Genomic DNA, 15,507 nt, shown 5'->3' on the forward strand with positions numbered 1-15,507 from the left:
TCATCATCATCACCTCCTCCCCCTGCTGTGTCTCAGTCATCATCATCATCATCACCTCCTCCCCCCTGCTGTGTCTGTCATCATCATCATCACCTCCTCCCCCTGCTGTGTCTCAGTCATCATCATCATCACCTCCTCCCCCTGCTGTGTCTCAGTCATCATCATCATCACCTCCTCCCCCTGCTGTGTCTGTCATCATCATCATTATCATCATCACCTCCTCCCCCTGCTGTGTCTCAGTCATCATCATCATCATCACCTCCTCCCCCTGCTGTGTCTCAGTCATCATCATCATCACCTCCTCCCCCTGCTGTGTCTCAGTCATCATCATCATCACCTCCTCCCCCTGCTGTGTCTCAGTCATCATCATCATCACCTCCTCCCCCTGCTGTGTCTCAGTCATCATCATCATTATCATCATCACCTCCTCCCCCTGCTGTGTCTCAGTCATCATCATCATCATCATCATCATCATCACCTCCTCCCCCTGCTGTGTCTCAGTCATCATCACCTCCTCCCCCTGCTGTGTCTCAGTCATCATCATCATCACCTCCTCCCCCTGCTGTGTCTCAGTCATCATCATCATCACCTCCTCCCCCTGCTGTGTCTCAGTCATCATCATCATCACCTCCTCCCCCTGCTGTGTCTCAGTCATCATCATCATCACCTCCTCCCCCTGCTGTGTCTCAGTCATCATCATCATCACCTCCTCCCCCTGCTGTGTCTCAGTCATCATCATCATCACCTCCTCCCCCTGCTGTGTCTCAGTCATCATCATCATCATCATCACCTCCTCCCCCTGCTGTGTCTCAGTCATCATCATCATCACCTCCTCCCCCTGCTGTGTCTCAGTCATCATCATCATCATCATCATCACCTCCTCCCCCTGCTGTGTCTCAGTCATCATCATCATCACCTCCTCCCCCTGCTGTGTCTCAGTCATCATCATCATCACCTCCTCCCCCTGCTGTGTCTCAGTCATCATCATCATCACCTCCTCCCCCTGCTGTGTCTCAGTCATCATCATCATTATCATCATCACCTCCTCCCCCTGCTGTGTCTCAGTCATCATCATCATCATCATCACCTCCTCCCCCTGCTGTGTCTCAGTCATCATCATCATCACCTCCTCCCCCTGCTGTGTCTCAGTCATCATCATCATCACCTCCTCCCCCTGCTGTGTCTCAGTCATCATCATCATCACCTCCTCCCCCTGCTGTGTCTCAGTCATCATCATCATCACCTCCTCCCCCTGCTGTGTCTCAGTCATCATCATCATCACCTCCTCCCCCTGCTGTGTCTCAGTCATCATCATCATCACCTCCTCCCCCTGCTGTGTCTCAGTCATCATCATCACCTCCTCCCCCTGCTGTGTCTCAGTCATCATCATCATCACCTCCTCCCCCTGCTGTGTCTCAGTCATCATCATCATCATCATCACCTCCTCCCCCTGCTGTGTCTCAGTCATCATCATCATCACCTCCTCCCCCTGCTGTGTCTCAGTCATCATCATCACCTCCTCCCCCTGCTGTGTCTCAGTCATCATCATCATCACCTCCTCCCCCTGCTGTGTCTCAGTCATCATCATCATCATCATCACCTCCTCCCCCTGCTGTGTCTCAGTCATCATCATCATCACCTCCTCCCCCTGCTGTGTCTCAGTCATCATCATCACCTCCTCCCCCTGCTGTGTCTCAGTCATCATCATCATCACCTCCTCCCCCTGCTGTGTCTCAGTCATCATCATCATCATCACCTCCTCCCCCTGCTGTGTCTCAGTCATCATCATCATCACCTCCTCCCCCTGCTGTGTCTCAGTCATCATCATCATCACCTCCTCCCCCTGCTGTGTCTCAGTCATCATCATCATCACCTCCTCCCCCTGCTGTGTCTCAGTCATCATCATCATCATCATCACCTCCTCCCCCTGCTGTGTCTCAGTCATCATCATCATCACCTCCTCCCCCTGCTGTGTCTCAGTCATCATCATCATCACCTCCTCCCCCTGCTGTGTCTCAGTCATCATCATCATCATCACCTCCTCCCCCTGCTGTGTCTCAGTCATCATCATCATCACCTCCTCCCCCTGCTGTGTCTCAGTCATCATCATCATCACCTCCTCCCCCTGCTGTGTCTCAGTCATCATCATCATCACCTCCTCCCCCTGCTGTGTCTCAGTCATCATCATCATCATCATCATCACCTCCTCCCCCTGCTGTGTCTCAGTCATCATCATCATCACCTCCTCCCCCTGCTGTGTCTCAGTCATCATCATCATCACCTCCTCCCCCTGCTGTGTCTCAGTCATCATCATCATCACCTCCTCCCCCTGCTGTGTCTCAGTCATCATCATCATCACCTCCTCCCCCTGCTGTGTCTCAGTCATCATCATCATCACCTCCTCCCCCTGCTGTGTCTCAGTCATCATCATCATCACCTCCTCCCCCTGCTGTGTCTCTGTCATCATCATCATCACCTCCTCCCCCTGCTGTGTCTCAGTCATCATCATCATCACCTCCTCCCCCTGCTGTGTCTCAGTCATCATCATCATCACCTCCTCCCCCTGCTGTGTCTCAGTCATCATCATCATCACCTCCTCCCCCTGCTGTGTCTCAGTCATCATCAATGCCACTCAGTCCCGACTGTCTCACTTTGCAGCAGGTTCTCTGGAACATGTACCGTGAACTCGCTGTACATGTTTTAAGAACTTCCGTGGGGCAGATTACTGGCTGACTTCGTGAGGTGGTTTGTGGACGATGTTCTCCCCCCTCTCCCTGACCCACAAACTGAGGGTCTGCTGCTGCTGCTCTGGGCGTCCTGCCCCACCTCACCCACAACACAGCCGCCCGCCCTGACCCAGCCCATGCCTTCTCTCTGGAGCCCTGGCCTGTAATCAGGGCCCACTTGCAGGGCTCCTGCAGTACAGCCGTCAGGCGAAAGCATCTTAACCCATGGGTTACCGGACCCTGCCACATGGCATAGGCTGCCCAGTCTCTAGGACAGACTGGAGATGGGTGTCTCTTTTTGTTAATATTAATGACACAGAATTGGGTGTTATACTGTAATAGTGAGAATACAGTAGTGTGGTGAATGAGGTACAAACGTGTCTGGAAATGGTGTCACATTCTATCTTGTTTCTCTCCATCTCACAGGAAAATGAAGCCAAGCTGGAGGAGATCTTGAAAGAAATCGAATCCCTCAAGGACCTGGTCAGCAGTCAGGAGAAGCGAATCATCCAACTTGAAGAGCAGATGTCCAAAGTTTCCATTTAAATACCCCTCCCCCCAACCCGCAACAATTCAGGACGTTCCATTGGCTGGGAGGTGGGCGGGACCCGTCACTGCCAATCTCAATGACAGCGTTCCGCCTTAGGCCTGCCTAGCAACAATCCCAAGCAACATTCCAGATGAACTTTATTCTTAGCCAGCCCCTAACCCTCAGTTAACACGGATGGAATGAGAAAGAAGTATGGCAAAACTTTTGCAGAAAATATTCTTGCTTTTTGTTGAGAAAGAGAAAATCTATTCCTTTTAACCTGTTGGCAGTTATTTTGTTGTCTGTTGTATAAAAAAATGTCTTACATATTCCTTTTTGTTATTACCAAGACAATTCCAATGTGAACAATTCCTCTTCTTTCCTATGGTACCCAAATGTTTTTGTAGGTGTCAGTATTTCATGTTCCGCCTGCCCCCCCCCCCCCCCCCCCCCCCAACTTCTTCTGTTGCCAAATTCAAATGAAATTAGTTTACACCTCCTTGACAGTATTTTCTTACTCCTCTCTGTGTTCTGGTGAAGATTCAAATGCAAACCATGAGGGACAATGCAACAGGCTGGTAATGCAAGGGTGAGGATTCCGTCGGTTGATCCTTTACTGTAAAAATATTAAATCAAGACGAATTTGATGGTTGCGATCAGTGGGCTTGACGGAAGTCCAAACCCCTCAATTTTGAGGAAGGAGAAATCATTCCTAATTAAATCAAATGTTGGTGTCCCACAGTCTTTTGATACACTCACTCTTAAACAAAGATGACGTAATTGATCTATCTCAAACTCCGCCCTCTTTTCTTGAGCCGCCAATCACAACGGTTGCTTCCCTCGGACAAACTTGTTAGATTGGCGGATCAAGAAAAGAGGGAGGGTTTGAAATGTGTCCATCCTTACTGTATGTGGTAAAGCTACACTATCCCTACATACAGACGTTAATGTAAACATGCATTCCTTTCATATCCGGTGTAATAACATGCATAGTCTTACATGCACTAAGCTACACAGGTCAATGCCAAACAATCTCGAGTCTCTTTCGCCATTGGTTTTGTTCTCAAAGAATACTTTATAAATTCCTCTCTACGGTCATTAAACCCTGTACTGCAGTCTGTGGTTCTGACTGGTACAGTGGTGGCTGGTTTTTGAGTGGCATTTTGTTTTTTTGTTGAAATCTTTGCGTACTGCTCTTGGAAGGACCAATGACATTGTGGATGATCAAGTTTTCCACAGAAAAGGCTTGTTTCAGTTGTACTTTGTTTTTAGTGTTTTCTTTTTTTCAAGCGGTTCAGTCACCAGCCTCAGGCGTCGTGTGTGTGTTTGTGTTCTGTGACCTGGCAGTGGGATTCTCCTGTTGGTCCAATCCCTTCACCCATTCTTTTACCTATACAGCCAGGAACGGCCAGGAACGTGACTATCAGGAATGTGTGCAACGCTGTAATTGATAAGCCTCGCCTCAACTTGATCATAATTAACTGTCGCTCGGTTACGATTACCGGTAAATCTGCAAATTTGCTTCGGAGACCATTCCATTTGGATTATGAAGGCTCGGGTCTTGACTACGTTGCCTCATACAGTATGTGTCGTTTTTTTATTTTTTATTTTTGTAAGGATGTACCTGTTGATGTTTGACACGTTTCCCTTTGGGTGTTCATCTTCACCGGATGTGTGCTTGTGAGAAAGAGGGGTTGGTTATGAAAGTGGACTCACGGTGGAACGTGACTGAGACTTGCCTGTAACTACAATGACTTGAATCGTTGGGGTCATATCTTCTTAAATGTAGCCACTGTTTCCTTCTCCAGCTGTGCATTGACTGTAGTCACACGGTGGCCATTTTGCTCTGATGTCACTGGCCACCCTGTGACAATGGGTCAATTTACCATAGCTATTCTATTTCTTGGTTTTCAAATGGTTGTTTCTCAATGGTCCCGAGTCAGTATAGCTAAGTATTAGGTGGGGGGGGGGGGGGGGGGGCAAGAAAACATTTGGATCGTCCATAGGGTTTGTTGATTTGACTGATTTGCCTACTATAATTAAAGTTGTGTTGTCATGCTACTTTATCTGCTTGTTTTCCAGAGGGAAGGTAAGAGGGGTGGTGGTTCGGTCTGTTGTTTGCCTTCCCAGCTTCTTATCACAGAAACGAGACCAGAAAGTGCCATAGAAGTGAGCACTAGAGTGCTGGTGGCGAGCGCCAGTGTGTGCTGTTAGAGGGACTGTGTGTGTGAACAAGATTGGTTTGAGTTGTTTAGAGGAAGTGAGGTTTAATAGGTTGCCCAGGTTTTAAGTTATGTTTTCAGGTGCCAAGCGAAAGGAAGTATTTGACGGTAGCGTTGTCGTCAACGGACCATGTTCCCTGGATGATGTTGTATGGTCCAGTGCCATGTGTATCCATAATGGAACAATTTGTGTGCATCATATACTGTAGCATTTCTGGATGCGTTTTGTTGGGTGTATTCATAAAAAAAAAAAAACTTTTATTTAAAGTATGAAATTATTATCTTATCATATTAAAACTAAATCGAATAAATCATCTCCTAAGCATCTAAATAGAAACTTTGGAAATTGGTGATCTGAACAACAGTTTATGAACATACCCAACATTTGGACACTGCACCAAAGGATGGATATGAAATATTAAGTAATGATGTTAAAACCAGAGGAAGTTGTCATCTTTGTGCACATGGTCCGTTGATCCATCTTGGACTCGAGATGCGATGCTGAAATTGACCGTGCACCGTTCGGTCACATATGACTGGTGTATTTGGCAGTAAATGTAAAGAAGGCTCCAGGCGTGTCTGGAGGAGCCCTGTTTGTGTCTTACGCTGCACTGCCCCATCTTGTAGGAGGCCGCTACTCTTTGGACTCTGTAGTGCTCTAGGCACAAGAGCTATGATGTGTGATGTATGGAATATTATTGGATAGCCATTCAAAGGGATGTCGTAGGTTGGAGAAATGTGCGTTTGAGAGATAGATGTATGTTTGAAATAAAGGTCTAGAAAATGATTGAAAGCTGTGTAAATAACATGACCGTGTTTTGTGTTTATTTTATTTTCATTTTTCTTTATTTTTTACACATATTTTTAATGTGTTGTTTGGCTCAAGTGGGTGTTAGTATGGGAGTTGGGTTACGGTGGGTTTTAAATGTGTCCCCCAGTCTTTGTCTTCCCCCTTGTCTCAATGCGCCATGTGGGAAAAAAAGACATCCTCTCTTTTTTTCACAGGTATTATGAATATCAAAAAGAAAGCAATTGATCCCAGGAGAAAACAACCCGGGATTAAAGCCTCTTGTGGAGGTCTGCCCAACGTTTTTGTTCATTATTCCTGCTTCAAGCACCATACCGTAAGTTGATTATAAGAAAAATGAATAAAGACATTTTAAAAAGTGGCACCTCTTTATAGTTTGTTTGTTTATTTACATTTTGTAATTTAGCTGGCGCTTTTATCCAAAGTGACTTACAAGTTCTGTACGATAAGTCATCAGGAAGGGCACAACTATCAGCTGAGTAACAATGTTCATCAAAGTGTTGTGTTACAGTGTAGGTTAGTATATAAGTGCATGACAGTAAGGTTAGTTAGGGTTATCTTTTAATTTCTTTTAGATAATGGTTCAAGTGTGTCTTTAGTCAACGGCGAAAGATTGGACGGGTTTCGGCTGTCCTAAATGGGGTGGGTAGTGTGTGCAAGGCCAGATTAAGACTTCAGAGGCCCCTGGGCCAGATTCTTGTGGAGGCCCCCCCCACACACACATACACGTGCACGCACGCACAGTGGCGTTTTTATGTCACTTTAAAAAATATATAGAATATTTAGAAGTGGTGGGCTCTGGGCGGTCAGGTGGCGTAGCGGAGATTGCGTTCGTCACCAACCCCAGAGACGCTGGATTCGCCTGTTCGAATCCAGCTCACAGCTCCGGGGTTGTCACCAGCTTGGCTGGCCGTTCACACTAATACAATTGGCAGTATTAGAGGGTGGGAGAAGCTGGCGGGGTGGGTCCGGGTCGTTGTAAACAGCGACTCCTACAGTTCGGTCGGGGCGCCTGCTAAGCGCGGATAGGATCTAAGTGGGATAGTGTGATCCTTCCACACGCTACGCCCTCTCAGTGAGAGTCCGCGCTGCCAGGTGAAAAGAAGTGGTTGATTGGCTAGACGTGTGTCGGAGGAAGCACGTGATAGCCTCCACTCTCCCAGACCGACTGTGGGTGGTAAGTGCGCAGCGACCAGGAAGGGGATTGGGAATTGGCATAACGACTAACATTGGGATGGGAGAAAATCGGAGGAAAAAGGAGGGGGAAAAAGATCCAAAAAAAAAGGTGGTGGGCTCTGAGGGCCAAGCTAAAAGGACTTTGATCACCCCTTCCCACTTTGACAACCTAGGATGGCTTAGAGTAGACGACAGAGTACAGCAACTTGCAATGGGCCTGGTCTACAAGATACACTACACGACCAAGGTACCCATGTACATGTCAAAATACTTCCCAAAGGTCAGTGAATACCACGATCACAACACCAGAGGGAGCTCCACAAATCATGTTAAACCCAGATTCGGCTCAAACAAGGGACTAAACACGTTTCGCAATTATGCCACATCAATGTGGAACGCCCTACCCAAAGCTGTAAAGGAATGTGAATCACTACCCACTTTCAAAAACACTCAAAGAACACCTACGGGAGACTGCAATTCGAAACTAGCCCCTGTAAATGTCCTAACACAACCCCCTCCAATGTACAGTAAATTACCAAGTATGGTTTTGTCAATATTCCAATGTACAGTTTTGCTTGTACAGTTGTACAGTGTCCCCCACCCCTCCCACCCACCGAACCACCTCCAATGTACAGTCCCCCCCAACCCCACCCCACCTACCCAACCTCCTCCAATGTACAGTTTCTACGTCAAATGTATATACTCTCTTTTCTGGACTCTTTTCGTATCACAAACAGTACTGTATTTGCAAATCTGGTATGTCATAAATGTATAGATGTAGCAGTACTGTCTATCTGTATGTCATGTATGTCATATATGTTATGATGAATTGAAAATGGGGGACCTTGATGTAAACAAGACGAAAGTCTTTCTCTGGTCTGCATCCCCTTAACAATTATTGAGCTGTACTGTACTGTACCCATTCTACAATCTGTTAATAAAGTTTTCAATCGATCAAGAAGAGAAAAGAAACACATCATGTTGGAGACAAGAATATAATATTAGAATAGTAAGCTTACTTTTACGTGAATGTCAATTTAAATTATAATTATGGAAGGGAGGGGGTTGAAATGTGTTTTTGTCCTGTGTTACTGTCTGTGAATGAATGAATTAATGAAAATTGTATTTAACAGATTGCAGAATGGGTACAAATAATACAGTACGGCTCAATACACACAATTGTTAAGGGGATGCAGACCACAGAAAGACGTTTGTCTTGTTTACATCAGGGTCCCCCATTTTCAATTCATAGTGACATGTATGACATGCACAACATATATGACATGACATTTATGGCATAGGGACATACATGACATACAGGTATATACTGTAGTACTGTTACATTTGTGACATATACGATATGCAAACAATATACAGTACTGTTACCCAGAGATCCTAACAGAAAATATTATATATATATGATGGGGATGAGACTGTACATTAGGGGGGGGGGGGGGGGGGGTTGGACATTTACGGTGGCCAGTTTCGAATTGCAGTCTCCCGTAGGTGCTCTTTAAGAGCGGTTTTGAATGTGGGCAGGGGTAAAGTGGGTTTTAGGAGTGAGGTTAAGCAGTAGTCTGACCAGTTTGTTTTGTGATGTTTGTAATCTTGTTTTTAGTGCCTTTGAGGTGCTTTGGTACCATGAGGTGCAGGCATAGTCGTAGTACCCTTGAATGAGTACTGAGAGTACCCATGATTTTTGCCATTTTGTTATCGTGAAATTGGTATTAAATTTAATTCTGAGTGGCATTAAAAAGTCTTAAAAAGCCTTAAATCTGACTGGGCTAAACCTGCAGATACCCTGTGTAGACCAGGGGTGGCCAACCCGCGGCTCGCGAGCCGCATGCGGCTCTTTGCCCGTCATTAATTTTTTTTTAATGTCACTCATTCCATAAGGACGTAGAATAAACATTTACAATTCTTTTTTTAAATGGTCCATTTGCATGTTCTTGGTATCTGAATCTAGGGACATATATGTATCAGTGTCAGAAATAGTGTGTCTGTTACTAGGCTTGAGTAAATTGTAATGAACCAAAGGAGAATATCAATTCTATTTAAAAAAAAAAATAATTATCTTTGACTGTGAATAACACCATGCTAAAATTTACCAGACCTGAAAAATCTAAGCAAATGAATAAAGGGAAGATGATTAAACAGAAGGTTTTGTAGATACAGTACTGAATTCTGCCATCTTTTTTATAATGTAAATTTCTCCACCATTTTTCATCATATTGCAACACCGTTTTTTGCAAGACGTTCACAGAAAGGTAGAGAAACTAACTGCGTTCTGTTTTATGGCAATAACGTTCAGGTTTGTGGGAGATAATCCCCAAAAATAAGAGAAATTAAAAAGTAAATCCAGAAGTCAGATGATTGACAGGGGCTGGTGTGAGCTGGGTAGGGTAGTTTTTCGAAATTTGAAAGCCCTGAGTCTCTTCCTTCAAAAGACTACACTCACTTTTGGATGTGCCACTTCCTCCTGTCAATATGCGCCGGTTTCCGACTCAATGCCCTGAGATTTCTTATATTTCACTAATAACAGTTAAAATAATTGGTAAACAAACGTAATGTTGAAAATATACACCTTTACTGTATATCTCGTGCTTAAGAGGTTAACCCTGTGAGGCTCAAATTAAAAAAACATTAGCAACTTCAGAGGCCAGAGGGTGGGACATATAAACACATTTACTATCAAATAGCATTGTGAGGCTGAACAACAGGACCAATTGACTATACATGTGCTTAAAGGGGAACTATCTTATAAATGGCCTTTTTCAGTGTTTACCATTGTTTCTTAGCTATGTGGACTTATATTAATAGGATCTATGTCTCTAAATCTCATATTGGCGCATTCTTCCAATTCTCCTCTCACAATATTCACCCTCACTGAACTGAGTCATCTGAAAATGTGCATATCTGTGATGTCAGATTTCTCAGCTGCATAATAATGTGGCAGTTGATGTGGCAGTTGGCACCAGGCCACACAGTGGTTGGAGCCCAGCCTCAAAACGGCTTAAGATCTTGAGGTAGAAAAATGCGGTTTTTGAGTACTTGATTAGAAATACAAAACAATGCATTTATTTTTTTTGAAAAAAAACCTAGGTGTTCCATAGACTCACAGGAATTGTGTAAAAGTGCCCAAATAGTGAAAGAAATAGTAAAATAGTTACCCTTTCATTTTTTAAATAAACATTATTTTTTTAAATGGCTAAAAGTAATTTTGTAATTTTGCAACTGTGGGTCTCACAGGGTACTTTTAACCCTGTGAGGCCCAAATAAAAAAGACATTAGCAACTTCAGAGGCCAGAGGGTGAGACCTATAAACACATGAAGGGTGCCGTGACTGAAAAAAAAGGTTGAGAAACGCTGGTGTGGCTCTTTGTGGTACCACAGTAATTTGTGTGGCTCTTAGTCTCTGACTGGTTGGCCACCCCTGCTGTAGACAATGACATGTAAAAATACATTATTTTCAACTTTTATGAACAGAGTTATAACTAAACAAAAGCACTAATAATAATAATAATAATAATAATAATAATAATAATAATAATAATAATAATAATAATAATAATAATAATAATAATAATAATAATAATAATAATAATAATAAGTCTCTCACCTGTCTTGGTTAGCCCTCCTTCCATGTCTCGCCTGCACTGAACTGGTTGAAGGCAGTTCTTCTGCTCCTTGCTCCTCACTGTAGAAAACAATAAAAAGCACATTATTTTCAACATTCAACAAGGAATCTCTTATCTTATACAGCACACAGCACAGCACATATACACATATTTACAATCCAAATAGTGTTTTTCATGTACATTTATCATGTACATTCATCATGTACATTTATCATGTACACTTATCATGCACACTTATCATGTACACTTATCATGTACACTTATCCTGTACACTTTATCATGTACATTCATCATGTACACTTATCATGTACATTTATAATGTACATTTAGCATGTACATTTGTCATGTACATTCATCATGTACACCTATCATGTACATTTATGTATCAGTATGTTATCAGTATTAGGATAATCAGACTCGTTTTCACAGAGATATAAGCTTTTATGTGATTATGGTGATAGGCTGTTTGACTCTGCTCGCGGTCAGGAAATAGGAGAATCGATTTTCAACTGGCGGCACGAGCGTGCATTTGCGTACACATATACTATCGATCATCTAGCGTTTATTTGAAAACGATTCATAAATAGGCCGAAAAATTACAATGTTCTAGAATATTCCAGTAAAAGGCGATTATCATAGAATGTGTTGTTTTTTCCGTGAAAACAAGTGATTTTCAAAATGCTAGAAAACGGAAATGAAGCGATAAAAAAACAATCTGCCATGACAATGTTGACTGGAAAATGAGTCTTTGATAAGCGACGGGCAGATTAGACACATAGCCATAATTTAAAACATAGATTAGGCGATATTAACGTTAACATTGGAGTGGATGTGGGCATTCAAGGGGGTAAAAAGGAAAACACGGCTGGCTCCCAAAGTGTTAAAAGACACAATTAGAAACTATTCTGGGTCAAATCATGATAAATATAATAAAATATATGCATTAGTGTCACGTTTTAAACTCGGAAACCTGAAAGTTGTAATAAGATATTTAAAGATAAAAGAGATGAAACACTTTTGACGGTATTTATTATAAAAAGTGAACAAGCAAAGTAATATAAAAAGTGAATAAGCAAGGTACAATTGAAATCTAGTTGGTACAACCGGCCGGTCGTGTATAAAAAGAAAATGCAGTCAAGTCATTGTGTCAGTCCAGTCCGTCAGTCCAGTCAGTGTCCAGCAGTCTCGTCCGTCCAGTCCAGTCAAAGCAGAGAAAAAGTGAAGTCCAGTCCCCCTCCTCTCTTATCCTAGTGTTTTTATTGGTCCCCCAATAGTCCAGTGTGTATGTGGTCTTCGTCCTGAGTGCACGTCGTGTGTCTTGTGTATTGGTCAGCCTGTATGTCAGGCGTGCATGAGTGCGTGGTACGCACTTTTACGTGTACATATGTGCGTGTGTGTGTATCGATAACGATCTGTGATTAATGGAGACTGTGGTATGTTGACCAGTGGTTGACCGGGGTCTCTAATCCCTTGGCTAGTCGTATATTAGCGATTTCTGGCTAATCTGGTGAGATCTCTCACCAAATGAGTCAATGTGTGTATGTATGTGTGTGTGTGTGTGTGTGTGTGCGTGTGTGTGTCCAGCGTGTAGTCAATGTGTGTGTTGAGAGTGTGAGGGGGGGTGTGTGCTGTGTAGAGGAATGTAGGCCTATTTATGTGTTTCCTGTGGTATAGAGTATTGCTATGTGGCCTATGTGCTGTGTCTTAATTTAGTAATTATTTAACATTAGCTGCATTCAACAAATGTTCTATGTAGAGTGGATGCAGCCACAAGGTGCATGATGGGAAGTACCGCTGCGTTCGCCATACTCATTAGCATGAAATTGACTTCAAGTTAGCATTAAGGTTAGTTTATCATGGTTTATCATGCTGCCTTTATTTTTTTTTTGCTTTTTCCTCCTAGACGTTGCTGCCACATTCCTCATTAATGGAGCACTTCACCAAAAACAATGCTGGTTTATTTTGCACGCAATCTCACACACACTCAACAGTTTTGCACACATTGATTTATTTGGACAGTTATTGAGAGTAAATGAGTTTGAATATGGCCACCAGTGATGTCATTGTGTTGTGTTAATTACCGCACCATGAAATAATGTAGAGGTTAAAATTGCAATACCTTGTTTTATAGGGACTGCTACCATATAATTTTATGGAGCTGTAATTAACACAACACAACGATTTGCATCCTTTTGCCCTGTCCCTGATGACATCACTGGTGGCCATATTCAAACTCATTCATTTAATTACTCTCATGAGGCGGTGGTGTAGTGGTTAACACTGTCGCCTCACAGCTAGAAGGTCCTGGGTTCGATTCCCGCTTGGGGACCAGGTTGCCGTGTTGCCAGTTACCCAGGTGGGGTATCTCCCGGGCCTTTCTGTGTGGAGTTTTCATGTTCTCCCCGTGCTCGCAAGGGTTTCCCCTCCCGATAAGATAAACCCAATGGAAGAACATGCACAACAGATCGCATCCCTGACGAAGACGGACAGGAGCACTTGGATTGGTCCCCGGGTGCCCTTGGGGGGGGAAGGACGACGGGATGGGAAGTGCAGAGAACATTTCATCAGCGACTCAGTGCATGTGTGTGTTCCTGTGGGTTGCCCATCGCATGTGTGTGCACGAATAAAGACTTCTTCTTCTTCAATAACTGTCAAACTAAATGAATGTGTGCAAAACTGTTTTAGAGTGTTTGGATGTGTGTGAGATTATGTGCAAAATAAATCAGCATTCTTTTTTTGGTGAAGTGCCCCTTTAAGCTGAGGGCCTGGACATGCAGAGGCAGAGCCCAGTGGATTCAAGGTGGGAACAGGAACTTCAGTGACATGAGTAACGCAGGATAGAACACATAGTAGCATACTACAAGAACCTAGGGGTCCACAAAGACGACTTCAAACTGGAAATGGTAACAACAGATGAGGTACTCAAAAAACTGAGTGCCCTCCAACCGAACAAGGCCACTGGCCATGACAACATCCCCTCCAAATTCCTCAAGAGACTCTGCAGCCGCCATCACCCCAGTCATCACACACATAATAAACCTCTCTATAAAACAGGGACACGTCCCCAAGGACTTCAAAATTGCGAGAGTAACACCCCTGCACAAAAAGGGCAGTAAATTAGACCCAGGCAACTACCGCCCTGTTTCTATCCTTACCTCCATCTCGAAAGTCATGGAAAAAATAGTATACGAACAGGTCGAAAAGTACCTTGCGGAAAAAAATCGAATCTACGAATTCCAATCTGGCTTCAGAACATCCCACTCCACTGACACATGCCTTCTCTATTTGAACGACCACATCAAACAAGAGGTGGACGCGGGCAAATACTGCGGCATGGTCATGCTGGACCTACAAAAGGCCTTCGACACTGTCAATCACACCATTCTGATTGACAAGCTAAAAGCAATTGGTTTTGATAGTCCATCAGTGAGCTGGATGCAATCCTACCTGGAGGGGAGAGAACAGATGGTGGAGGTAAACGGTACCCTATCCCCTCCCAGTGAGCTGTGGTGTTCCACAAGGAAGCATACTAGGACCGCTACTGTTCCTAATTTATGCAAATTACGTGTTGTCAGCTTGTGACTGCAACTTGTTCCTGTTTGTGGACGACTCAGCCCTGCTGGTCTCTGACAAGAACAAGTTACACTTACAGGTTGAAAAAACCCTCAGCTCGGAACTAGGCAAAATCTGCATATGGCTCGCCGATAACAAACTATCATTACACATGAGCAAAACAGAGTCCATTCTCTTCGGTTCAAATAACAAACTCAGAAAGACCGACGGCTTCTCAGTTACAGTGGGTGACAATATTGTCACAAGGAAAGATGAAATTACCTACCTGGGTTCCATCCTAGAGGCTAATCTTTCCTGTGACAAAATGGCATCCAATGTAATAAAAAAAAAGTCAACCAACGAACTCGATTATTGTACCGGAACTCCTTTCTGGTAAACAAGAATACCCTGAGGACTCTGGCAGGAGCACTCATTCAAGGGTACTACGACTATGCTTGCACCTCATGGTACCAAAGCACCTCAAAGGCACTAAAAACAAAATTACAAACATCTCAAAATAAACTGGTCAGACTACTGCTTGACCTGACTCCTAGAACCCACCTCACCCCTGCCCACTTTGACAACCTAGGATGGCTTAGAGTAGACGACAGAGTACAGCAACTTGCAATGGGCCTGGTCTACAAGATACACTACACGACCAAGGTACCCATGTACATGTCAAAATACTTCCCAAAGGTCAGTGAATACCACGATCACAACACCAGAGGGAGCTCCACAAATCATGTTAAACCCAGATTCGGCTCAAACAAGGGACTAAACACGTTTCGCAATTATGCCACATCAATGTGGAACGCCCTACCAAAAGCTGTAAAGGAATGTGAATCACTACCCACCT

At 43.9% G+C, this 15,507-nt stretch overlaps 1 protein-coding gene across 2 annotated transcripts in view; it reads left to right on the plus strand.

Annotated features, from left to right (window-relative positions):
* The window catches only part of coro1ca (coronin, actin binding protein, 1Ca), a 210,963-nt gene extending 204,317 nt beyond the window's left edge, over window positions 1-6,646 (plus strand). For both annotated transcript variants that reach the window (XM_084323731.1, XM_084323730.1), the window contains exon 11: window positions 3,153-6,646. In XM_084323731.1, the coding sequence (XP_084179857.1) occupies window positions 3,153-3,272 (120 nt within the window). In that variant the 3' untranslated portion in view covers window positions 3,273-6,646. The remainder of the gene's footprint in view (window positions 1-3,152) is intronic.
* The last annotated feature ends 8,861 nt before the right edge of the window (window positions 6,647-15,507 follow it).

This window comes from Notolepis coatsorum (assembly GCF_963971535.1).
Source record: "Notolepis coatsorum genome assembly, chromosome: 10".
NCBI lineage: Eukaryota > Metazoa > Chordata > Actinopteri > Aulopiformes > Paralepididae > Notolepis > Notolepis coatsorum.